We start from the raw sequence: 27037 nt of genomic DNA on the forward strand, positions 1-27037 counted from the left end.
TATCCAGCATCGTTACACGTTCACCCTCACGTGGAAGAAGTAATCTGATTGGCATTGTGGTATGTAGCATTTTGAGGAAGTAATCGGTAAATGATAAACTACTGATTACTTGCTTGACTTGAATTCTCAGTTAGCAATAGCTCTCGTTTCTTCAACGTCCCTGGCATCAAGTTGACAGAAGCCTTTTTTAAATGCAGGGATCTTAACGCAGCTCTTCGTCTGTCACTTCTTCACGGGGCCCTCCTTCAGACTCTGCAGCTCCATTACGAAAGCCTGTAAGATACAATATGTGCATACACATAAAGCGTGTTCACTTGTCCTGTACGTCTCAGCTTTTGCTCTTCTCTTCTCTCTGGTCTCTCGCTTCACTAAAGGGGAAAGAGGTTGTCATTAGTTCAAATGCCACCAGCTCTGTCCTCACCTGCCTTCCCGGCACCGCCCCCACCCGTCACTGCACCACTCCTCCCCTGCAGCTGAGTCAGGGACCACACCTCCGTCACAGCCTTCAAGCGCACATTCACATGACTCTCTGCTATTCAAAACACAGTTTGTTTGATGTAATATTCAACACTGAACTGTAAATTTAGTCTTTTTCAAGGAAGCAATTTTATTCTTTTATTTTCAAAAAAGCCATATTTTTATACATCTACTGCAACACACATGAGCTTTAAGACCTGGACAAGTTTGAAACCTTTTGTCCTCCACAGTGGAAAATGGCTGAAAGTTCCAACTCCTACTTTGATAAATTTTTCACTCAGCTTTGACGTCTCCAATATCACTGAGATGCAGTCAGATGCACATTTTATGTTTTCGCTTGTTTCTTCACTTTTCCCCGTCTCTCTGTGTTCTGGCCTGTAACATTACAGAACATCTGCCCCGCTTCCTTCAGTCACATGATGGTATGATCCCAGCCCTGCTGAGAATTCATGCCTCCAATAAAATAATTAATGTAACACTTCAGTGGGACGAATGTGTTATTTTTAATGTCTGCATTTAGTTTATAAATAATCAATCTGCTCAAGTAACAACAATGATGACGACCAACACTTTGAAATGAAACTTTACTCTCAGCACTAAATGAGCGACCTGGATGTTCTGTGCCTTTCAGAAAGGACTCTGTCAGTGACCTCTGACCTCTGTGCGGGGGTGTGTCTGAAGGATTTCCCTCCTCACTGACTTTCTTTTGCTGCTCTTCTTTGTGTCTTTATAAACTGGTGGTGTTGCCACAGCAGAAACTTTTCTTCACACACACAGCTGTGAAATATCTCCACATGCTGCTCCTCTTTCTCACTCTCTGCAGCCAAAATGTATTTTCTTCAGGGCAGCCGAGTCACGTGATCGCACCGGACGAATCAAAGCAGATCAGGAAGAAGGGGGCGGAGCAAAGTGTGTGCGCAGGAGAGGAGTCGAGCAGAGAGAGCTGCTTTTTCATGAAACGGGAGTAAAGCGTTGAACTTAGAGGAGAGAAACAAACTAAAGTATCGATCATAAACCACTACCAACGTCCTGATCGATATCTGCATCGATCTGCCCACCCTTGTCTCCTGGATCGTAGCTGAGATCAGCGTGAACCACGTGGGTCTCTGCTCCCTGATCTGTTTCCTGTGTTTGGAAAGAGTTGCAGCTTCATCGCGGAGTTTCTCTCGGTTTGTGGGCTCATCTAAAGGTAAGCACCGAGCTAACTTTACTGTGAGTTCAGTTCATGTTGAGTTTAGCTCCTGAATGAGGTCTTCTGCTGCTCTCCTCGGTGTCTGTTCACAGTTTATTGTGAACACGTTGAGAGAAGAGTGAGAGAGTGTTTGGAGAAAAACACCAACTAATCATTAGCTCAGCATGCTGGGAGAAGTTGGAGCAGAAAAGTCTTTTCATTGTCCCTGCAGCTGTTTTTCTGCCTGCACCAAACCTCTACAGCCTCGTTTCTATTTAAGTGATAACAGGAAGTCAGAGCGATCTGCTGCAGTATCAGGGTCACTATAACTTTATTGTCCAGCTGCTGTGGATGAACACATGAGAGGCAGTGAGCGATAAAATAAAATAAGAAAAGTTATAAATTGACATGGGTGAGAGTTGTTTATACAGACATTGTGGAAGGCAGCATGCAGGAATGAGGGAGTAAGTAGGGCGAATATCAACAGCCTTTACAGACAGTTGCATCAGTCCACTGCTTCAGTGTCTTCACCAGAGATGGGCAGTTACAAGTAATGTGTTACTGTAATCCGATAACTTTTTTCAAGTTATTTTAAATGTTAAACAAATTTCTTCCAGTCAGTGAATGTTGCATATAATTAAATTTTGCTCGATGCATAAAGTTAAAAGATTAAAATGAATAAAACAAATTTTAAAAAGAGACTTTTCCACTTGATGACATTATATATGATGGACTCGCTGTCGCTTTATCACCTATTCAGGGTGTAAATCATGTTTTTAAAAAGTAACTAAATAACTAATTACTGACAAAAAATAAGTAATCAGTAAAGTAACGGGATTACTTTTGGTGGGAAGTAATCATTAATTAGTTACTGATTACTTTTTTCAAGTAATTTGACCAACACTGGTTTTCACAAAAGAGAGTTTTAGTTTGTGCCTGCTTGCAGGGATCAAGTCTGACATTTAGTCTGAGTAGATTTGAACTTTCCTTCTTCATTGTTTCCATCTTGCTTTGACTGCAGCTGTAACAACACTGATTCCAGCAGGATTTGTAAAAAGCATTTTGACAGACACACAAAGCTGGACAGCTTTTGTTCTGAGGGTTTGGAGAGAGCCTGTCTGTGTGTCTGCATTCACTTTGTTCCTCTAACAGAAAATCAATGTGCAGATGTTGATTCCTGCAGTGACTGTTGTTCCTCAGCCTGTAGAAACCATCCTGCAGCTGCTGGAACAAATGAATCTTCTAAATGTTGCTTTCTCTGGTTTGTGTTTGCTCTGCTTCTTTTTGTCAGAGATCAAATACATAAAAATATTCTTTTGTGTCCCAGCAGCTGATCAGCAGGAGGAGAATCTGACGGAGGAACATTTTCAGCCATTTGGACTCAGCTCAGCCACTACAGAGGAAACAATGAGCTCAACACAGATGGTGAGAAAAACATCTGTTACACTGTTATTGAAACTGTGCACAGCTGGTTGTTAACAGCAGCTTTATCTTTTCCATCCTGGGCTCCTCCACACATACAGAAGCTACATTCACAAATAAAAACCACAGGAGTTACAAGAAAGCACAAAGATCATATTTTATCAGGACACTGAAATAAAATATAATCAGCTGCACTTATAATTTTTTCAGATGGTATATTTTTTTCCCAATGAGCAAAACAATTTCCTCATTGTCATTTTGATTACAGACGCAGTTTCAGTTTGTTCCACGACTGCATTTCACTCACTGCCTCTGTTTGTATCTCTGTCACTGCAGGACCAACATGGAGCGAGACGTCAGCGCTCTCAGGAGGCCGACAAACCTCACAGAAGAAAGGGAGAGAAGAAATACAGCTGTGATGAGTGTGGGAAGAATTTTACTCTGAAGTCTGAGCTAAAACATCATCTGTTCATCCACACTGGGGAGAAACCATTCATCTGTGACTTGTGTGGAAAGTCTTTTAGACAGCCTGCAAACTTAAAAAAACACCAAGTCACCCACACTGGAGTTAAAGCGTACAGCTGTGATCAGTGTGGCAAAGCTTTTACTGTCAGAGGCAACTTACGGCGTCATCAAGTTACCCACTCTGAAACTAAGGCGTACAGCTGCGACATTTGTGGGAAAACTTTCACTCATCTAACATACCGAAATACTCACCTACGCATCCACACCAGGCAAGATGTTTACTGCTGCGATCAGTGTTTGAAACCGTTTGTGACATACTATGAATTACAGCAGCACATGCTTACCCACACTGAGGAGAGACCTTATAAATGTGACCTGTGTGAGAAGGCTTTTAAAGAGCCAAATTCCCTGAGAAGACACGAACAGATCCACAGCAGAAAGAAACTCTACAAGTGCAGTTACTGTGAGGTTTGTATTTATATTTCTATCTTGTCATTTTCAGCTGACTGTTCGGAACAACTCTGCTCATTCAGTTGTTAGTATGTTGGCAATTCTCCTGCATGTGAAGGCAGCGCTGCATGAGTTTCAGCTCTTATTTCATTGCTCAGCTTAGTTCTCCACACTCTGGACTCTCTGCTCGGTTCAGCTGGTTTTCCTGCTGCTCTGTAAAGTCAGCAACTCGCCCAGTCCTCCATGTGTGATGTCTTGTGAACCTTAATGTTCCATCCATGACCTGTTCAACCTGCAGTAATTACTCATTAACATCTAACTTCAGTCTGCTACCTGCTATGGTAAAGACAACAGATGGCAGATGCCACCAGTATACCCTCCTCACTGGTCGCTTTGCCCGCTTCAGCATCATCACAGTCAGTTTTATTTATGACACCATTAGGGTGCAGGAAGCTGCTACAGTTTTGTCCTGAGCAATAGGTATCACCACTCAGACAACACCACATGGAGGTATAGAAAGAGAAGTAGTCAAAAGTAGAAGCAGATTTCTTTCTTTTTTTTTTCTCCACAGAGTCTCAGGTTTGTGTTGCAACATCTCCTTTGGATGATGCTTTGGATAAAAATGTTGAAGCAATTCCCTGACTTACACTGTCGTCGTGTCTTTGTTTAGAAGCAGAGCGACACAGATGGATCCAGTTCTCAACCGTGTCGCCACTGTGGTGGTGGGAAAGCGTTGCGTTGTGACCTTTGTGGAAAAACTTTCAATAATGAAAAGAACCTAAAGCTACATCAACGTAGACACACTGGAGACAAAATGAACTACTGCAAAGAATGTGGGAGAGGCTTCCCCACACCAAGTGCATTAAAAGAACATGAAATCTATCACAGTGGGGTAAAAAAGCACGTGTGTGACCAGTGTGGGTCATCCTTCACCACTGCAGATCATCTTAAAGTGCATAAACGAGTCCACACAGGAGAGAAACCATACAAGTGCAGACACTGTGACAAAAGTTTCTCGTACTCAGGGAGTCGTAACAATCATGAACTTACACACATTGAAGGGAGCTACAGCTGTGACCAGTGTGACAAAAGCTTCAAGAATCTCAGTTCATACTCCAGACACAAACGATCCCACGCTGTAAATAAACTGTTTCACTGTTACCAATGTGCAAAAACATTCACTTCATTATCTGCTCTACGCAACCATCGACGTGATCATGCAGGACAGTGATCACTGGATCACAATGAATCTGCAGAGGCAGAAAGATCCTCTTCTGGTTTCAGGGTCAGACTTAAAAACCTTGAGATCAGGCTCCACAGAGTTCAGCTGGAGTCTCCTGTAAAGAGTGCAGCTGATGTCACACTTGGATCTGATGAGCTAGCTCTGCTTTCTGGACCTGCAGTGAATAATCCTGGATGTTACATATAGGAAGCTGCAAGTATAGATGTGTACATCAAGTTTTTTTTCCTTTGAGGGATTTTAATATTCTAAAATGTTATCCCTGTTACATTTTAATCTTTGTTCTCTTAGGATATAAAAGTTATAGGAATACATTTTATTTTATATTACCAAACTGACATGTTTCTAAACTGCAGATGTGCATAGAAACATTATTTTTTACATTTCATTTTAACTGCGTTTTTTTTTTTGCTTTTTCCCCCCAAATCTACTGTTTCACTGTTACCAATGTGCAATTATGTTCATTATCTGCTCTGTGCAAACATCATCATGACAATGGCTGAAATCATTCCTATCATTGGATCATAATGAACCCTTCAACTGACGGGGAGCTTGTGCCATCCTTGCAGGAGTCCACTCTGCAGGTGGGGGAGAGGTGAGAATAAACTTAACCTGGGTGTCTACTGTCTTGTGCAGTCTTGGAGATGATTGAATGTTAGGGTGGGGGAGCTGGCCCCCGGGAGGGGCATCTTGCTCCTCCCTTCTTTTCCTCCCCATCCCCGGCTGCCTCCCTCTTCCCGCTCCCAACACACCCACACAAGTAGGGCTTTGGGGTGCGGGTGTGTCACCAGGGGACAGGGGAGGCATCCCCCCCACCCCCTGTCCCCTTCTGGCCACCTGTGCCTCAATTTTATCTCACAGCTTAGACATTCACATTACTCACACTCTCATAACACATACATATAGGGCCTTGAGGGTGGGCACGTTAACGGCGTCCAGTGGACGGTCTGTGTGTTCAACCCCACCTCTGGCGCCGGTGCCCACCTCTCAATTTTAAATCCATGTAGACATTGAGGGTTCTCGGGAGGGGCCGTGCTAACACCTGCTGCTCTCTGGCAGCAGCACCATGCTCTCCCGTTTTTTTAAATGCACCTTAGAACAACACGCAGCAACACTACACATGAGTGAGAGGAGGGACGTTTGGAGTCTTCACACACCCCTGTTCTCTGCTGGCCATCGGGGCGGGGGGCTGGGAGGAGGTGTTGGCCGTCTGATTGGGATCTGGGATGCGGGGCCTCCCTGCTGCTGTGGAGCCTGGGGCGGTCTGCTTGCCTCCACCCCGGGGGAAAGGGTAACATCTCCTGGGTCTGGGTACCGTTTCCCCCTCCAGGGGCAAGGGAACCTGGACCCGGGGTATAGAGTTTGTTTGGGGAGTGTGATTGTGTGTTCAGTGTCCATGTATGTCTATCCCTACTTTGGGTGAGTGCTGAGTATATGTGTGCATGAGGGTGGGAATGCATGTTTGTGTCTGTTTGTCTGTGTCTATATGTCAGGTCGGGTCTTAGACTCCACCTCTCTGGGAACTCCCAGGCCCTCCAAGGCCCATCTCCCCTCACCACACTCCCTGCCGGTGACTGATGCCTTCAGGTGATCCAGGAGATTTTTTTTCTCTTCTTTCTCTTTTTAAGTTTCCTTTCTCACTGCCCCTCTTCCCTTCTGTTTTTCTTTTCCTTCATCTTTCTTTCTCCCTTTCCTATCCCTCAGCCATGTCTGTAACAACTGAAAAGAAAATAAATAATAACAACAAAGGTTGATCAAATGGACCAATACGGCAAGGCCATGATGATCCATTTGGCAAAGTAAATCCATCGGGTCTCCTTGTTGGTCTTCAGACAACAATTCTGACGGCTAAAGAACCAAATGGGACAGGCAAAAAAATAAATAATCTGAAGAGACAGACAGTTCTGTTGCATTTGAGAAGTTTGATGTGAAAGCTGCTGTAATTTCTGCTGAAATCCCTCATCTGTTATACTTCAGGTTTCTCTTAATTTTTCCTTTAATGTTTATTTGAATTTTAATTCTAAAAATGTTATCCTTATTACATGATCATTGTTCCTCCACTTGGAAACAGTAGTATTTAGTAGTAGTAATAATAATAGTACTATAATCAAAGAAATGTCTCACTGATCTCTTAATTGTCTATGTATCACAGGCATTCAAGCTGTAAATAGTTATATCATTACTTAAAAAGTCATCCCAGGACTCAGCTTGAAAACGAAAAACTCACTGAAAAGCCTTCAGCTGATCCAAAATGCTGCAGCAAGAGTCCTGACAGGGACTAGAAAGAGAGCAGATTTCTCCTGTTTTGGCTTCCTGTTAAATCCAGAATTGAATTCAAAATCCTGCTCCTCACATACAAGGTCTTAAATAATCAGACCCCATCTTATCTTAATGACCTTGTAGTACCATATCACCCTATTAGAGCACTTCGCTCTCGCTCTGCAGGCCTACTTGTTGTTCACAGAGTATTTAAAAGTAGAATGGGAGGCAGAGCCTTCAGTCCTCTATTTTAATTGTGGTACAATCCAAAGATACCTTCTGTTACTGTGGTCCTGTCACCTGCTGACTTGAGATCAGTTACATCTTTGCATACATTAAAAACAGACTCCAGACCTTTTTCCATTGGTGTTGTTGTTAGGTTTAGTTTAGTTCTGTTTGCTGTTTTCACTGCCTTAAGCTGTTGTAAACCTAAACAGGTTTTTATGTCTTTATCTTCTGTGTTAAGAATATTTAGTTAACATGTAATAAAATGTGTGATATAAATAAAATTGCCATTTTCAGAAGCGTCTTAATTCTTCATGACAGAGATTTAACCAGTTACAGAATCATTCCTCATAACTAGGGATGTAAGAAAAATATCGCTCGAAAATCACAATATTTTGTTTTATGATACCGAGTCGATATTCAAAAGCAGTGTTATTGATTTTTTTTATTGACAATTTACATGTGTGATGGCAAGGCACACATGGTAAGCTCCACACCTCACCACCAGTTGATTCACTTTAGTTTACATTGCAGTCATTAATATATTATTGTTCAATATTGTTTCTTTATTAAATGAATTTATTTTTCCATCACACCTTCAAATGTTTATGTGGCGTGCATATAAATATTAACCCATATTAACACTGCAAGGTCAAAGTTCTGTTATATTCATACATTTTCTTTGTTTGAGTTAGCTGGTGTTTGGCTTCTGTCTGGCAAAGGGCTGAGAGACTAAAGAAAGGCATCTCAAACATTATCAGTGAAACACAATCAGGTTTTTTGAAAGGAAGACTAATTCATAACAATATTAGGCTGGTTTTGGATCTCCTTGAATACAGTGAATTAATCCAAGAGAGAGGGTACATCCTGTTCTTGGATTTTTACAAAGCATTTGACTCAGTTGAACATACGTTCATATTTAAAACTCTGCAGTCTTTTGGTTTTGGACAGGAATTTATTATTATTAATTCTAGGCATTCCAGTATCCAGCTGTGGGGCATTGAGTCATAGGCCTTCTTGTAATCAATCCAGGCAGTGCACAGGTTGGTCAGTCTGGTCTTGCAGTCTCGGCTGATTGTTCTGTCTACCAGTTGCTGGTGTTTTGCGCCTCTGGTATTCTTGCCAATTCCTTTCTGTGCCCCACTCATGTATTGACCCATGTGCCTGTTCATCTTAGCCGATATGATGCCTGACAGGAGCTTCCATGTGGTACTGAGGCAGGTTATTGGTCGGTAGTTGGAGGGGACCGGTCCCTTCTTGGGGTCCTTGGGGATCAGGACCGTCCGGCCTTCAGTTAGCCATTCCGGGTGTCTCTCGTTAACTAGCAGCTGGTTCATTTGTGCTGCCAGACGCTCGTGGAGTGCAGTCAGCTTCTTTAGCCAGTAGGCGTGAACCATGTCGGGCCCTGGTGCTGTCCAACTCTTCATACTGGAGACCCTTTCTTGGATATCTGCCACTGTGATGGTTACTGGACCCTGTTCAGGGAGGTCGCTGTGGTCTGCCCTCAGATCCACTAGCCACTGAGCATTGCCGTTATGGGTTGCATCCTTCACCCATATGCTCTTCCAGTATTGCTCCGTCTCCAGCCTTGGTGGTGCTGTTCTCTTATTGTTCCCTTGCCACTGAGAGTACACCTTTGCTGGTTCTGTGGAGAACAGCTGGTTTATTCTCCTGCCTTCTATCTCTCTGGTGTACCTCCTCAAGCGGCTGGCCAAGGCTGTGAGTCTTTGCTTGGCAGTTTCCAAGGCCTCAGGTATGGACAGCTTGCTGTATTTCTTAGGCACCTTCTTTGCCGCACCTTTCTGCAACTCCGTTAGTTGGCTAACCTCCCTCCGTGCTACTTTGATCTTGCCCTCTAGCCTCCTTCTCCTCCTCTGATAAACCTCCACCTGTACCAACAGTTGATCTGAACATGAAATCATGGCCCAAACTACTTGTTGTCAGACCAATATCTTTATTTTTCACATCAAACTGTTTTATAAAAGAAACTTTACACGGAGTTAATCAAATATAACTAATGCTTTAACAGTATCACTGTTTCACAATACAAACCCAACAAGAAAACAGCTGCAAAACACGCAGCTCAAAATGCATTCACTAAACTACACGTGGATTTAAAGAATACAGTAAATACACTAAAGTGAAAGGAGGACCCAAAAGCAGAGGTTTGATAGAATTTGAATTAAGTAAAAGTAGTCTTTGTGATCGTTTCAATGGTCCTGATATGTGCTGCACATCAGCTAACCTTAACAATTCTTTGCTGCCACTGTGAATAAGAATGTGTTCTTTGCCTGATTAAATAAAGATTACACTCACTGCTCAATCTCCTGGTACAAACTGGTACTACATGGAAGTACAGCCCATTGCCAGTTTAGCTTGAGATTCTTTTTTGTGGACATTAAGTCAAAGCAGCTTTTGTTTCAAAGCTGGTTGACAATTAAAGTTTGTATTGGGTGCTGTAAGAGCAACTAGTGTGAAATTATTTGCGGTTTTGGGAGAAAGGGATTTAAGATTAAAGTTTAAAAAGATAACACATAAAATTACAATAAAACAAGGTGGGTTTTAAAAAAAAGAGCATCAACATTTATCAAAGAAAAATTAAGTTGATCTATATATCCATAATTCCAACTTCTAAATTTAAGATGTTTAAAATGTTTAGTAGGTTTAATCAGCAATATGCAGACATCTGACAATAAAGAACGTGTGAAGGTGAGTGATTAAACAATGACTTAACTCAGGTATAAGTGCTTCTTCAGAGAAGTCTTTTCTTCAAGGAATAAGGCCTAGGAAGTAGGCTAACAGGTGGCAAGGCACTCAGGTAAGTGCTATTCAGATAAGAGTTAAACAAGAATCAACAACTCTCCTCTCTTATTTTCTATAGGACAAACATTTTCAACATTAAAGTTTCTTTTACAGAATGAAAATCTCTCAAAGAAAAAAGAAAACACTTGATGTGCACATCTATACTTGCAACTTCCTTAGTTTAACATCCAGGATTATTCACTGCAGGTCCAGAAATCAGAGCTACCTCATCAGATCCAAGTGTGACATCAGCTGACACACTTTTTTACAGGAGACTCCACCTGAACTCTGTGGAGCCTGATCTCAAGGTTTTTAAGTCTGACCCTGAAACCAGAAGAGGATCTTTCTGTCTCGTCAGATTCATTGTGATCCAGTGATTTCAGTCATGCATGATCACGCTGATGTTTGCACAGAGCAGATAATGAAGTGAACGTTTTGGCACATTTGTAACAGTGAAACAGTTTATTTACAGCGTGGGATCGTTTGTGTGCGGAGTATGAACTGAGATTCTTGAAGCTCTTGTCACACTGGTCACAGCTGAAGTTCCCTTCAATGTGTGCATCTTCATGAACATTACGATGGCCTGAACTTGAGAAGCTTTTGTCACAGTGTCTGCACTTATATGGTTTCTCTCCTGTGTGGACTCTTTTATGGTCTTTAAGCTGATTTGCAGTGAAGAAAGATGAACCACACTGGTCACAGACGTGCTTTTTAACGCCACTGTGATAAAGATAATGTTTTTTTAATTCACTTGATGTGGGGAAGCCTCTCCCACACTCTTTGCAGTAATTCATGTTGTCTCCAGTGTGTCTACGTTGATGTAGTTTTAGGCTATCTGGATGATTGAAAGTTTTTCCACAAAGGTCACAATGAAACGCTTTCCCACCACCACAGCGACGACAGGGTTGAGAACTGGATCCATCTGTGTCGCTCTGCTTCTAAACAAAGACACAAACACAGTGTAAGTTATGATGATATTAAAACATCTATCGTTTCATATTGTATGCAAAACCAGCTGTTCACGGCAATATTTTTTAATCGATTTGATGGTCGCTCTAGAGGCTATATCAATCTCTTGAAGTTCTCTCTTGCTCTTTTATTTAACCTCCTAAGACACTCTTTCATGGCATACATTTTCAATTTCTCTTTGCTATTTGTGCTGATTGGGACCTAAAGAATGTAAAAACAAAGAATTACCTAATTATTTCTTTTATCTGACTTTTGTTTCTGAGAAAAATGACATCCACATAACAGGACATGTGATAGAAAAGTGGCAGTATAGTGTACTTTAAGTTGATATCAGGCCTTTGTAGAGCAAATGTTTTTTTAAATTTTGGTGTAAACAATCGAAATTGTGATGTCCAGGTTGTATGAGATTAAAATAACCACACTATGGATGGACAAATGAATGTTTTTATGCATACTTTCGTTAGGAAAACCACCGTTAGTGAAACCATTGTGCGACTCCGCCGTCAGCTTGTTTATTTTCCACATAAACCTGTCACGATAAAGTTCAAAATCCTGTTGTCTAAGGAGCTTGGAAAGAAAAGCGTCCGGACTTCTTTAGGTTGCTTGAAGACGTTTCACCTCTCATCCGAGAAGCTTCTTCAGTTCTAGTGTCAAATGGTGGAGAGTCCCAGATTTAAACCCCGTGGGAGTTTCCCCCCAAACAGAGATAAAAGGACCCCCTGATGATCTTCTACCTAATCATGAGTACAGTGTGAAAACGGGTGTGGGTCACAATCAGCCAGGATTTCGGGCGAGCTCATTGTGAAACCTAGCCCCACCCCATCATGTGATTTCCTGAGGTCAGATGGCCCAGGGTGTGAGTCAACGTTAAGGCATCTGGGAAGGGATCTCAAAACTGAACTAGAAAAAGTTGCATTTGAATTTTTAAAAAAGCCCTCCACATTTTCTGGAAATATTTGTTGGTGTTTTTAATTGCTTTTTTGTACTGCTTGAACACTGAAGTGGCCCTCCAGTGAGATGATGGCCCACAGCACATTTAAGTTACGTTACATTACTCTAAATGAGTAATGTAATGGAATACGTTACAAACTACTTTTTGGGGCATGTATTCTGTAATGTGTAGTGGAAAACAACATTGGTCACAAGATATTAACTCTCAAGCTGCTCTCCGATGCATCCATTGGAGTGTGAATGTTAGACAGAAAGGTGAGAAACTTAAAACTTTACGTTTTTTCCAACATCAGGATAATTTCAGGAGATTTGTCTCAGATTTGACTGAATATTCTGTACATGAGGTTTTCATGTCTCATTTAGCTTTGAAATTAAAATCAATTCACAAAATACTTCAAAATAAGTGTGACTGTACAAAGAAAAATACATACCTCACAGTAAGTGCACTTGTAGAGTTTCTTTCTGGTGTGAATGTGTTGATGTTGTCTCAGGGAACGTGTCTCTTTAAAGGTCTTCTCACACAGGTCACATTTATGAGGTCTCTCCTCAGTGTGGCTAAACATGTGCTGCTGTAAATATTTGTATGCCACAAAGGTTTTGCCACACTGATCACAGAAGCAAAAATCTTTTTTGGTGTGAATGCGTCGGTGAATATTACGGCTGAGTGGCCAGCGGAAGGTTTTTCCACAAATGTCGCAGCTGTACGCCTTAATTCCAGAGTGGGTAACTAGATGCCTTTGTAAGTACTTACTGCAAGCAAAAGCTTTACCACACTGATCACAACTGTATGCCTTAATTCCAGAGTGGGTAACTAGATGACTCTTTAAGCTTCTACTATGAGCAAAAGCTTTACCACACTGATCACAGCTGTATGGTTTAACTCCAGAGTGGGTAAATAGATGACTCTGTAAACTTCCATTGTCAGCAAAAGCTTTACCACACAACTCACAGCTGTACGCTTTCATTCCAGAGTGAATAACTTGATGACGTCGTAAGTGGCTTCTGTGATTAAAAGCTTTACCACAACGATCACAGATGTACGGTTTAAGTCCACTGTGGACGAATTGGTGTGTTTTTAAGTTGCCAGAACGGCTAAAATCCTTCCCACACTCCTCACAGGTGTATTTCTTTTCTCTTTTCTGTCTTTGAAGTTCATCAGCCTCCTGAGAGTCCTGACTTCTTGCTCCATGTTGGTCCTGAGGTGACAGAGATACAAACAGACAGTGAGTAAAATGCAGTCGTGGAACAAACTGAACTTTCCAACTCCCTCCATTAGTTGAATCAAAGATGTTAACAAAAACATTGTAGGTGTGTTGGTGATAGTATCACATTATAATCAGATGCTACAATGAGAGTTGTACTTAAAATGCAGGGTTCATACGCCTTTTTTAGAGTAAAATTTAAACACTAATACTAATAATAATACTAATAATAATAATAATACTAATAATAATACTAATAATAATAATAATAATAGATTGCATTTATATAGCACTTTTCGGGGCTCTCAAAGCGCTTTACAATGCCACTATTCATTCACTCTCACATTCACACACTGGTGGAGGCAGCTACACTTGTAGCCACGGCTGCCCTGGGGCAGACTGACAGAAGCGAGGCTGCCATCACCTCTTTAAGCACTTTTAAGGTCCATTTTGAAGCCCTTTCAGCACAACACTAAACATAAAAATAACAATGTATGTTTCACGTCACATCAACCCTGGTAAGACCATGTGAAAATTAAAAGAAATCATCCTTGGTTGACTTAAACGCTTTTGTTCCCTTTTTGTTAAAACTTACAAAAACGCACCACACAAAAACACTGCAAAGGGAAAAGGTCGTCTTGTATGTATATAGTGTATGAACTCAGTTAAAAATGAAGATGTGCAAATGTGAACAAATCAACATGTTGAGATATTCATGTCACATTGAAAAAAACAAAAACACCCCAACCCCACAAAACAAGAAAACGGCACTGTGGTTGTCTTGTGAGGTGGTATAAGTCAATAACCACATGTATGTGTATTGCATGCATGTAACCCCCACATACTGTTCCAATTGGATTAGCCCACACAGGTACGGTGGCTCATAACAGACAAATGATGTAAAATGATAATTTAACCAAATGATCTACATCCTTTCCATTTAGCTTTCAGTCTTTCTAGACGTTATTTTTTTAAAGTGAATTTTAACCTAACAGTGTTTATGGTTGGACAAACCCCATACCTCAGTACAGCACCAATCATTAGAAATGCAAACACCCAGTCAACTTCATTTCTCAACATATTGACTTTAGACTGATTATACATACATGTGATGCCATTGTGTTTATCTTGGGTTAGGTCTGCAGATGTGACCTGCACATGTAATGTATGACGCCTGGTTTACAATCTCTTGGTCGGGTATTTGCACAGGCTTGGGAGATGATGCGCTCTGTGAGTCTTCATTTGAGCGTGTGTGGTGCTTGCAGTGCGAGTGTAGAACTATCCAGAATGGTTGGTGTCCTGGCACTCAGGGTCATAGTCATGGAGCTATGGCGGCGGCGGATCTGCCATTGGGAGGATGTGGCAGCGATTCCTCCTGTAGGTTCTTCTGTCGATCTGGATGATGTAGGATCGTGGCTCGTTGCTCTTCCTTCCTACAGTTCCTAGCTTGTCAGAGCCTTTTTCTGTCTGCATTCAGACCACTTGTCCTTCTTGCAATGGCTGTAGTGTGCAGCTGGACCTGTCCCATGACATTTTAGTGTGAGACTTTTGACACAAAGTCGGTCACTGATCTGCCCTGAGATCCTTTGTGACGAGCTCTAAAAGCTTGCTGCACACAGTAATCCCTGCGCGTGTCTGATGAGACATGAGACGTTTGTCAGGGGAGACTAGTGTTGCAGGGAATGTTTCTAAGGTTTAAGAAGTCAAGAAAAAGTCAGTCCAATTTCTCTGTGATTTCTCCATGAGTTGTTTCTCACTATGTACTGCTCTCTCAGCAAGACCATTTGACTGTGGAAACTCTGGTCGAATGAGTGAAGTCCAGTTGCTTCGCAAACTCGTTGAACTGCTGACTTGTGTACTGTCTGCCATTGTCAGTAATGAGCATGTGTGGTGCACCGCTGCTGTGGTTGAGTGACCGAGAAGGTTGATCTCAATCCATCTTGAACAGGAATCTACATGGACCTGGTATTGTTTTCCATGCCAGGTGAAAATTTCGGGAGGTCTGTAGAGGTTCTGTCTTCTGATGCGCATTAGTGCTGCTGCACACTGTGCAAGAGTGCAGCTCTTCCGTGATGTCTTTTGACATTGCCAGCCAAAAGATGAAACCTTTAGCTCTGCATTTAGTTGCTTCAATGCCTAGATGTACTTTGTGGACAATATTGGTGTATTCTTTGTGCAGGGATTGGGAAATCCTCCACGCTGAGCTCATCCCTGTATGGAAAAAAGGGGCTAGAGCGGGGTTGACTTGGCTGTCTCTGATGGGCTATCCTCGCTGGATGACTGTGCTGAGGGCTTGTAGCACATCACTCACTGTCATCACTTCATAATCAGTGTGTTCAACTCGGCTTTGTGACAACGGAGCGAGTGGAGCTCTAGAAAAGGGTGTCAGCAAGATACATGTGCTTTCCTTTTTTGTAGACTAGGCGGATGTCATAACTCTGTAGTCGGAGTAACATCCCCTGGAGCCAGGCAGGGGTGACATGGATGGGCTTTTTTCATTACGGTCACCAGGGGTTGGTGGTCAATTGCTTTGACAATTGTCGCCTTTCCATAGACAGAATCTTTAAATTTTGTGCAGGCGAATACCATGGCTAAAAGCTCCTTCTCCATATCAGCATATGTCCATGGGAGCATGCAATGCAAAAAACTTGCATGTGTTACATACACATAGTCGAAAATTATTTTCTAGGACTCACGTAAACTTCCCCATTGTGAAAAGGTGCAAATCTTTGTTCCAGACATGGAGAGGTGCAAGGCAGATCAGGAGCAGAAATTTTGTTTCTAGACTTTGCGACTCATTTTATTTCTCTGTTAAGAAAAATATTCAATCAGATAGTTATTTGTGGTGAATGAAATGCAGTTCCAATTTCAACCCATTTTAAGCACCACATCTAAAGTTCAAGCACTTTTTACACCTTGAAAGGACTATTAAAATCCAAGGATTTTCAAGGCTTTCAAGCACCCCTACAAACTCTGAAAATTCTACTGTTGAAGAAATATTGATCACTGCAGAAACTCTTCAACTGCTTTTATTGTTATTTAAATGTTTGCTGTATTTTCTTGTAATTTCTGTGGCTTTTCTGTGTGAATGTAGATTCTGTATGTATGGTTTTATGTTCAATATACTTAAAATTGTTAATCTTGTGGGTGTAATTAATATTTTTACATTTGATTTAATCAATTGTAAACCGTTTTAATGTTAAATAATAGTGATATTTCCAATTCATTGAACACATTTAATTAAATCCAAAGAGCCCTTTCCACATCCTTTATGAGCATGCGCAGAGAATGAAAAAAAATCTTCGCGCATACGCATTGACCTTCTTCATCTATGCCACAGTGTGCTTTGGCCACGTGTCTGGAAAGAGGGATTAATCGCGATTCATCCGTTGGAGTTATGGTAATTTCTTCGTATTTTTAATAGAATATAATTTAACTAGTACTTTGTGATAATATATGGGGTATATTTTTCTGATAAAAATATAGGCTTTATATTTTCCGGTAAATATATGGGCCGTATGTGTTCTGTAGGTTTTAGCATTTTGCTAGCATTGGAAACATTTGTTTGCATATTCAACGTTACTGCACATCTGAATATTCCCCAATCTGTGTTTAAAATTTCATTAGAACTCCAAATAGCACATTTTGCCACAACTCAGTGACACAGTCGATTATTTTTTTCACTCAAACTTGGTATAAATACTGCAAATGTGGTGGTAGCCCGCATACCTCATATAAATATGACAGTGTGTAGTTTTTGTCATTAATATCTATTGAAATATTTTTGATTCCTTCTGAACAACACTCCTATGCAACTACACTTTTCTTCCTACTTTCGGGTGGTACACCACGCTAAAGCAGCGTATTCCACGACCCAATGTATCGGAATCAGTGGACTCCCAATGGCAGAAAACTGCACACTGTCACTTAAAATATTGGAATAAAAGCTGCTTTTCCCTTTAGTATATTTTGGAAAAGCAGACATTTGTGAAAGTAGGTGTCTGCTGTGCATCCAGTTAAAAACCATACATCTAGATTTTCAACTAGCAGGCTATGTTACATTACTGTGACAGCTAGTGCGCATGCGCCAACCAGCGTGCAGCCTGTTACAGTCGCTCCTGCTTTTCTCCTAGTTTAGCTCTTTTTTCTTACGTATTCTTTTTTTTTTCTGACTTGTATTTTCCTCCATTTTCTATCTCTTACTCAATCATGTGGATTGAGAGAGTTTTTGTTCTTCTGGTGGCCGTGGAACTGTTACTTTTATCATGGAACGGGACCGCGGCACATCTCCTACACGCACGGACTGTTTACTCCAGAGATCAGCTGATCGCCCTGATGCCGGCCGGCTCGCTGGCCAGGCCCGCAGAAGTACCAGCTGAAATTTGGAGGAAAACACATCGGGGATGCAGAGGTCAAGGACAGAAGAGAAGAAAAAAGGTGACGGTGAGACAGCGGAGGCTCGAAGCGAGGAGGAGGTTTAAACCGTGTCTGCCGTCTATCGTGATGGGAAATGTGCGATCGTTGGCAATTAAAATCGACGAGCTCTCAGCACTGGTACGGAGTCAGAGGGAGTACCGAGAGTGTAGCCTGATGTGTTTCACCGAATCATGGATGCACCAGGACATTCCCGATGAGAATGCTTCCGTGGAAGGCTTCCACACTGTTCGGGCGGACAGGGACAGCATCGCTAGCGGTAAGCGGAAAGGAGGTGGGCTTGCTGTTCTAGTTAACAACCGGTGGTGTAACCCTGCCAACATAACAATAAAAGAAAGGATTTGTTGCCCGGACACTGAACTGTGTGCTGTTGGACTCAGGCCGTATTATTTACCCAGGGAATTCTCTCACGTCATCTTGGTGGCTGTTTATGTTCCTCCCTCTGCTAACCCCACAGCTGCATGTGACACTATCCACTCTGCCATAGCTCGGCTACAGACTCAGCACCCGAGTGCCTTTATTGTGATCTCGGGTGACTTCAACCATGTATCACTGGACAATACACTACCAACATTCAAACAATATGTGGACTGTCCCACCAGGGGAGAGAAAACTTTAGACTTACTGTATGCTAACGTCAAGGATGCATACAGCTCCTCCTCCCTCCCCCCACTTGGTAGGTCAGATCATAACCTGATTCACCTCACCCCCCGCTATGTGCCAATTGTGAGGAGGGAACCTGTGACCACCAGGACTGTTAGGAGGTGGTCAGAGGAGGCAATAGCGGAACTACAGGGCTGTTTCGAGGTGACCGACTGGGAAACACTCTGTGAGCCTCACGCCGAGGACATCAATGGGCTTACTGAGTGTATCACAGACTACATAACTTTCTGCACCGACTCCATTGTTCCAGCTCAGACTGTTCATTGTTACCCAAATAACAAGCCGTGGGTGACTAAGGACATCAAAGCCCTCCTCAACAACAAGAAGAGGACTTTCAGAGGGGGCAACAAAGAGGAGGTGAGGAAGATCCAGGTGTTACTAAAGGACAAGATCAGAGAGGCTAAGGACAATTACAGGAGGAAGCTGGAGTGGAAACTCCAGCAGAACAGAATGAGAGAGGTGTGGAGGGGCATGAAGACCATCACTGGATTCAGGCCAACCAACAGCAGGGGAGCTGAGGGAGGTGAGAATAGAGCCGACGAGTTGAATCTGTTTTTCAATAGATTCGACACCACAGTGTCTGCTCCCACCCCCACAACCTCACCTGCAGTCAGCCTGGAATCCAGAGCCACACCACTGTGCCAGCCTCTCTCTTCACATGTTGCCTCCTGTGAGAGTCCTGACACCCCTCCCCCACCCATCACCTTCACTCAATACCAGGTTGAGATGCAAATGAGGAGACTTCACTCAGGCAAGTCTGCTGGACCAGACGGAGTGAGTCCCCTCGTCCTCAAGACCTGTGCCCCCCAGCTGTGTGGAGTCTTTCATAAACTGTTTATGCTGAGTCTGAGTCTGCAGAGGGTCCCGGTGATGTGGAAGACATCATGCCTCGTCCCTGTACCAAAGACGCCATGTCCCAGTGGCCCCCAGGATTACAGGCCCGTGGCACTGACCTCCCACATCATGGCCAACTTGGTTATTTACTCCAAAGTCACATTTTATCTCAAGAGGGGTTGAGACTTCCTGTTTGCCCGGGGAATGTTCGCAAGAAAAATGTGCTCATAGGGTGTTTCGTTAGCGTTGTGTGGCCATACACCACAGATGGTAGGGGCACCCACAAGTGTCCATTTCTTAGTTTTGTTTTTGTCATTCGATACGTGTGCGGTCTGGAACTCTCTCGACCGTGTGAACCGGCCTTAACGGTGTGCACCGCTGCATGCTCCTTCTGCCCTCTCTCCATGTTTCATTTCTCTTTTTCTTGGTCTTTATTTGGTGATAGTCTTAAATCCACACTTTTCTTTGGTCTGTTCTCCTCAGTCTCATTCAGGGATCTGTGTAATCAGGGTAGTTTGGACCATTTATCTAAAATGGAGTGAATAGACAGATGATGCGATGACCAAAATACAACGGATTTAAAATATTTCTGTCCTTTTTAGGATTTCAACATGATGGAAGCTGAAGAGCTCGAGAGGATGGATTTTTGGTGTTTATAAAATAATCCACAAAGGAGCACAGCCTGATGACTCCCTTGAAGATGTTGGCGAGCAGGTGTGCACTTTTGCCTGGGCTAATTTACTGGCTCAATCCGAGTTACCCAAAGCCACTTCGCTACACATTTGAGTTCTTCCAGAAGGTGCTCATGGGACTGGAAGACAAATAACGGTCTGACAAAATACAAGTGCTGAAGAAAAAACTCTGCCATTTTTCTTTTGATTGTGGAAAAAAAAAACATAACTGGGGACAAAATGACCCAGATTGATTTTTTTTTCACTTTAACATTTTCTGCAGTTTGAGTTGCTGTGGTAATTCTGCAGACAGAAAGTGAAATGAAGCAGAGTGTTTTGATCGAAACATAGGGTGTGTGACGTGCAGCGGAAATACATATATATATATATATATAACCATGATGGCACAAGACAGACGCCAATTATCAGCGCCGAAGAAGCATCTGAGAAGACATCGCGAAGGCTTCCTGGCCATCCAGTGTAGATGTCAGTGAAACTGTTGGGAAGACAACGTGAACATTTTACTTGTACTGTATAATCTGCAGATTCTGACAGAAATCTGCAACTATCCTTTGAAGCACCGCTCCTCTAAAACAGCAATAAGGATAATTATTAGGTTATTTACATTATTATGTAAATAACAAAATAACTTAAAGCAAAAATTGGGGAAAGTAAAGTCCAAAGTCTTTATATTAAATTTTTATATTATAAAATTCAGAAAAGAATGGAATTTAATATTCCCCAATCCCTGCACAAAGAATACACCAATATTGTCCACAAAGGTCATCTAGGCATTGAAGCAACTAAATGCAGAGCTAGAGGTTTCATCTTTTGGCTGGCAATGTCAAAAGACTTTAATATCACCAACCATTCCCATGTCATTATGGTGTATCCATATAAATGACCCACCCTGTAGATCACAAAATGATCCATTTTCTGTAAATTCTCTGAATTTCACACATGTCGCCCAGCTGAAGACACTGCAGCTGGAGTCGAGTGTTTTGATGATGCATGAAGCTATACATTTTTAGACACAAGTTGTAATGGCCGCCATCTTCTTTGTGAGTATTTATTAGATGGCCGCTTGCGGGGGAAAGCATGTTTGAGTCTAAGGTTTATTTTGACGGCTCTTTTTTGCTTCTCATCCGTAAACTCTCTCCGTACTCTTTCATGTGATTCTTGCATAGGTGATAAAAGACAAAAAAATAAATATTGCTGTAAACGGTGTATATTGCAACACCACGAAACAAATGATAGCCCATAATATAAAAGACAGATATCGTCATTCGATATACATTTCATCATGTTGCACAGCCATAGATGTACAGTGGGGCAAAAAAGTATTTAGTCAGCCACCGATTGTGCAAGTTCCCCCACTTAAAATGATGACAGAGGTCAGTAATTTGCACCAGAGGTACACTTCAACTGTGAGAGACAGAATGTGAAAAAAAAAAATCCATGAATCCACATGGTAGGATTTGTAAAGAATTTATTCGTAAATCAGGGTGGAAAATAAGTATTTGGTCACCTCAAACAAGGAAAATCTCTGGCTCTCACAGACCTGTAACGTCTTCTGTAAGAAGCTTTTCTGTCCCCCACTCGTTACCTGTATGAATGGCACCTGTTTGAACTCATCATCTGTATAAAAGACACCTGTCCACAGCCTCAAACAGTCAGACTCCAAACTCCGCCATGGCCAAGACCAAAGAGCTTTCGAAGGACACCAGGAAAAGTATTGTAGACCTGCACCAGACTGGGAAGAGTGAATCTACAATAGGCAAGCAGCTTGGTGTGAAAAAATCCACTGTGGGAGCAATCATCAGAAAATGGAAGACATACAAGACCACTGATAATCTCCCTCGATCTGGGGCTCCACGCAAGATCTCATCCCGTGGGGTCAAACTGATCATGAGAACGGTGAGCAAAGATCCCAGAACCACACGGGGGGACCTGGTGAATGACCTGCAGAGAGCTGGGACCAAAGTAACAAAGGTCACCATCAGTAACACACTACAACGGCAGGGAATCAAATCCCGCAGTGCCAGACGTGTTCCGCTGCTGAAGCCAGTGCATGTCCAGGCCCGTCTGAAGTTTGCCAGAGAGCACATGGATGATACAGCAGAGGATTGGGAGAATGTCATGTGGTCAGATGAAACCAAAGTAGAACTTTTTGGTATAAACTCAACTCGTCGTGTTTGGAGGAAGAAGAATACTGAGTTGCATCCCAAGAACACCATACCTACTGTGAAGCATGGGGGTGGAAACATCATGCTATGGGGCTGTTTTTCTGCCAAGGGGACAGGACGACTGATCCGTGTTAAGGACAGAATGAATGGGGCCATGTATCGTGAGATTTTGAGCCAAAACCTCCTTCCATCAGTGAGAACTTTGAAGATGAAACGAGGCTGGGTCTTCCAACATGACAATGATCCAAAACACACCGCCCGGGCAACAAAGGAGTGGCTCCGTAAGAAGCATTTGAAAGTCCTGGAGTGGCCTAGCCAGTCTCCAGACCTCAACCCCATAGAAAATCTGTGGCGGGAGTTGAAAGTCCGTGTTGCTCGGCGACAGCCCCAAAACATCACTGCTCTCGAGAAGATCTGCATGGAGGAATGGGCCAAAATACCAGCTACTGTGTGTGCAAACCTGGTAAAGACCTATAGTAAACGTTTGACCTCTGTTATTGCCAACAAAGGTTATGTTACAAAGTATTGAGTTGTATTTTTGTTATTGACCAAATACTTATTTTCCACCCTGATTTACGAATAAATTCTTTACAAATCCTACCATGTGGATTCATGGATTTTTTTTTCACATTCTGTCTCTCACAGTTGAAGTGTACCTCTGCTGCAAATTACTGACCTCTGTCATCATTTTAGGTGGGGGAACTTGCACAATCGGTGGCTGACTAAATACTTTTTTGCCCCACTGTAACTGAGATATTTTTCTCACCTCCTGTGTTGAAGTCATCGTTTCCTCTGTAGTGGCTGAGCTGAGTCCAAATGGCTGAAACTGTTCCTCTGCTGCTCCACCAGACTCTTCTCCTCCTGTTACTCAGCTGGGACACAAAAAGTATAGATATGTATTTTATCCCTGACAAGAAGAAGCAGAGCAAATAAACATTACTACACTCAGTGACAACAATACCTATGAAGCTTCAAGGTGAAACCCCAGAAGCAAAAAGAAAGTCATCAGCTGCAACAAGAACTTGAAAAAGCCACTGAGCTCCCTGCATACCACCACCTTTACCCAGGGGATGCTGCACCCTGTGTATATGAACTTCCATAGACATACAAAGAAGGAGTCCCACTGAGGCTCATTGGTAGCAGCATAAACTGAGCCACCTACAACATTTCCAAGCACCTCATCACCATCCTAGCTCCCCTTGTGGGGAACACACCCCATCACATCAAAAACTCTGCTGACTTCACCAACAAGGTCCACAAACTTACACTTGATCCAGATGAAACCAGAGTGTCCTTTGATGTGGTCTCACTTTTCACTTGTACACCCCCAACCGAGGCAGTGGAGACTGTCAGGAAACAACTACATCAAGACAGCTCCTTAAAACCAGAACCAGCTTCACCCTGATCAGGTCTGCACACTGTTAGACCTCTGCCTTACCACCACATATTTTAAATACAACGAGGGTTTCTACAGACACAAACATGGATGTGCTGTGAGCTCCCCAGTGTGTCCCATTGTAGCCAAACTTTACATGGAGGAAGCACCGAGCCACATGATAGAGTGAAACAGGGTCTCACAATAGTTTCACTCAGGACCTGCTGATAATGACACACACATTTGCTCTTTTGATAAATCAATGGTCAACAGTGGGTCGATGACCCTTTCAGGGTACAACCCCCACGAGGGTTTAAATACCTGGGAGTCCACAATGCAAGAACTCCAGCAACACTTAAGGGAAGATGAACAACTTTAATAATTGACCAACGCGTTTCGGCTTGTGGCCTTCATCAAGGTCATAGTAAAACATTGTAGAAAATTGCTTAAATCAATCAAACCAATCGAAACTTCATAGATAGATCAACTGACATATAACAGGTAGGTATTGGTTAATTGGGGGCGGGCCCCACACTTTGGAAAGCTCTGGGTTAAGTCACGCTTAAGTAAATACTGGACTAGATCATTAATGATGATGACAGGGGGGAGGAGACATTATCCCCACCTGTCTCAAAATAACACGTGTGAAATACATAAGAAGAATACTATGAATATATACAAAAAAGGGACAAAAGGGCAGTATTTAATAATAAAAGGAGGTTGGTCCAGCAGTTGAATTAAAAAACAAGAGGACATCGTCACACGGGAACAGATTTGTTAAAAGGTCCTAATTTATGTCTCTAAAATGTAAAATCTCTAAAATGTAGACTTAAGATGAGCTGTCGAGAATCCTACTCCTTCTTTGGCTGAAAAAATGAATAAAATTAATTAAATAAACATTACCCATAAACATGCCATCTCGCATTACCCATGCGAGAATAATGTAACTAATAAAATTAGAATAAAAACAAAAAATAAAAAAGGCTCAGTTCAGAAAAACTCAGACCTGTGGGGTGCAGACTCTTAAAGCGGAATATCCAAAATGCTTCTCTTTGTTTCCCGGATAAAATTAATATTACCACCATTTTGGTTTAGTTTAATGGCTTCAATGCCTAGAAAAAATAATGGCAAAATAAAATGCACGCAGGAATGAATTTTGTTCACTCAAATTCAGCTTTTCTTCACTCAAAATAAATTTCTCCTCAAAATGCAAAACTTGCACCAGCAAACTTTTTTTTTTTTTACGTGCGCTCAGAATAGTGGCACAAAAATAACGCCATAGTCAGCCTCCAGTTAACAACAGTGGTGAGAAACTGCACTACTGAACCTCCACTGACTGAGTAACTGCAGTTTGGTGCTTCATCAGAACTTCATGGCAGGAAGTGTTTCAGAGTGGGGACAGAGACAGTTGCAAAGTTCAGCTTTAGTGAGGCTAAACTCCAAAACCTGTTTTCAGCTAATGACTCTGCTTCTGTCTGGAAAACAATCAGACGGTGAACCAACCACAGACCTAAAGACCCCACTGCACCAACCATTCACAGCTGAACAGCTCCTGCTGCGGATTCTACCAACAAAACGTGATCACAGTCTCTCCACCCTCCATGGGTTCTCTCCATACATGACAGGTACATGACAATCGTGACTCTTACTCCCACAAAGCAACATGTTGTTTTCAAAGTGCTACATAAACAAATCATGGTTTGGTAAAGCAGGTGGACGAGAATCAGAGTCTCCATCATAAACCACAGGTGGACAAAAATAAATAAATAAATAATGTCCAACATTCAATCCACAACATGATTAAAAACATTCTTCTTCTCCCAAATCAAAAAGAGCTGCACATTAACCACCACAATATATTTTTATTCTCTGTGCTTTCAAATATGAACACTGTTTACTTTCGTCTGTTTCATTAGTTTTTGTTAACATCTTCCTGTACATCACTTTACAGCAGCCACACTCATTAAAATGAGACTTTGTAGGAGTTCACTTCCTCTCATGTGTTCATCCACAGCAGCTGGACAATAAAGTTATTGTGACCCTGATACTGCAGCAGATCGCTCTGACTTCCTGTTATCACTTAAATAGAAACGAGGCTGTAGAGGTTTGGTGCAGGCAGAAAAACAGCTGCAGGGACAATGAAAAGACTTTTCTGCTCCAACTTCTCCCAGCATGCTGAGCTAATGATTAGTTGGTGTTTTTCTCCAAACACTCTCTCACTCTTCTCTCAACGTGTTCACAATAAACTGTGAACAGACACCGAGGAGAGCAGCAGAAGACCTCATTCAGGAGCTAAACTCAACATGAACTGAACTCACAGTAAAGTTAGCTCGGTGCTTACCTTTAGATGAGCCCACAAACCGAGAGAAACTCCGCGATGAAGCTGCAACTCTTTCCAAACACAGGAAACAGATCAGGGAGCAGAGACCCACGTGGTTCACGCTGATCTCAGCTACGATCCAGGAGACAAGGGTGGGCAGATCGATGCAGATATCGATCAGGACGTTGGTAGTGGTTTATGATCGATACTTTAGTTTGTTTCTCTCCTCTAAGTTCACTACTTTACTCCCGTTTCATGAAAAAGCAGCTCTCTCTGCTCGGCTCCTCTCCTGCGCACACACTTTGCTCCGCCCCCTTCTTCCTTATCTGCTCTGATTCGAATCTGTTTGGACACGTGACTCGAAAAAGAGGCCGAGCCTTTTTTTTTAAACGAATTACAACAAGAGTGTCACTACCCGATCCGTACCGGAAACCCGATCGGTACCCCGCATGCGCGAAAGGTTTCTACTTCCGGTCGTAGCGTTTTACGATAGTTATGGGTCAGAGTATCTGTTAAGATGTTAAGAATAACAAGTATATCTTAAAATGTTTGCAATAATGAAGCATTTCAGTACAATGTGGACAAAAACGAAAAATAAAAAGATAGTTACGGATCAGGACTCTCTGATCCTTACTGCGCATGTGTAAAGTCTGACCGTACAAATCGGGTCTACCCGATCCGTACCGCGCATGTGCAGATGTTTTCTTCTTCTTCTGTTCGTTTAATGGCAGTGTACTCCCCAGTGTACGAGGATACCGCCACCTGCTGACCGAGCGAATAAACCCTATTATAAACTGAATTATCGTCATTACAAACGTGTGTTAAATTTGATTTAGCGATAGTCGAGTGTGTTTATGCTCGTCTGTGAGGAGAGGATTGTTGGAATAGTGATGATGATGTGCGCTATCACTGCCAATTGTC

The 27037-nt window shown here is 42.3% G+C and overlaps 2 protein-coding genes across 3 annotated transcripts in view; one reads left to right on the forward strand and one right to left on the reverse strand.

The window, feature by feature from the left end:
- The window catches only part of LOC147321587 (uncharacterized), a 32326-nt gene extending 25918 nt beyond the window's left edge, over positions 1-6408 (forward strand). The window contains exons 1-4 of one of the 2 annotated variants that reach the window (XM_086305719.1): positions 1417-1666; positions 2979-3073; positions 3407-4003; positions 4656-6408. In XM_086305719.1, the coding sequence (XP_086161845.1) occupies positions 3056-3073; positions 3407-4003; positions 4656-5216 (1176 nt within the window). In that variant the 5' untranslated portion in view covers positions 1417-1666; positions 2979-3055 and the 3' untranslated portion in view covers positions 5217-6408. Of the gene's footprint in view, positions 1-1416; positions 1667-2978; positions 3074-3406; positions 4004-4655 lie in introns of those variants that run through there. The other variant, XM_086305717.1, reaches the window with a different exon arrangement.
- A 3239-nt stretch (positions 6409-9647) lies between these two features.
- LOC147321589 (uncharacterized) lies at positions 9648-26181 on the reverse strand. The gene is made up of 4 exons (XM_086305701.1): positions 26138-26181; positions 23188-23293; positions 12863-13627; positions 9648-11449 (listed from the first exon to the last, which is right to left on the reverse strand). The coding sequence occupies exons 2-4, from the start codon at positions 23203-23205 to the stop codon at positions 10895-10897; spliced, it is 1338 nt and encodes a 445-aa protein (XP_086161827.1). The 5' UTR covers positions 23206-23293; positions 26138-26181; the 3' UTR covers positions 9648-10894.
- Between the last annotated feature and the right edge of the window lie 856 nt (positions 26182-27037).

This window comes from Aulonocara sp. 'chitande type north' Nkhata Bay, linkage group LG9 (genome assembly GCF_057382095.1).
Source record: "Aulonocara sp. 'chitande type north' Nkhata Bay isolate Kocher_YH1m ecotype deep benthic linkage group LG9, A_spYH_male_GT1.1, whole genome shotgun sequence".
NCBI classification, from domain to species: Eukaryota; Metazoa; Chordata; class Actinopteri; order Cichliformes; family Cichlidae; genus Aulonocara; species Aulonocara sp. 'chitande type north' Nkhata Bay.

Bases quoted from the DNA above. Each gene is read 5' to 3' on its own strand.
- LOC147321589 (XM_086305701.1), bottom strand. The intron at 11,450-12,862 runs GTATGTATTTTT...GTCTTTGTTTAG, and splicing joins ACAAGTGCACTTACTGTGAG to AAGCAGAGCGACACAGATGG.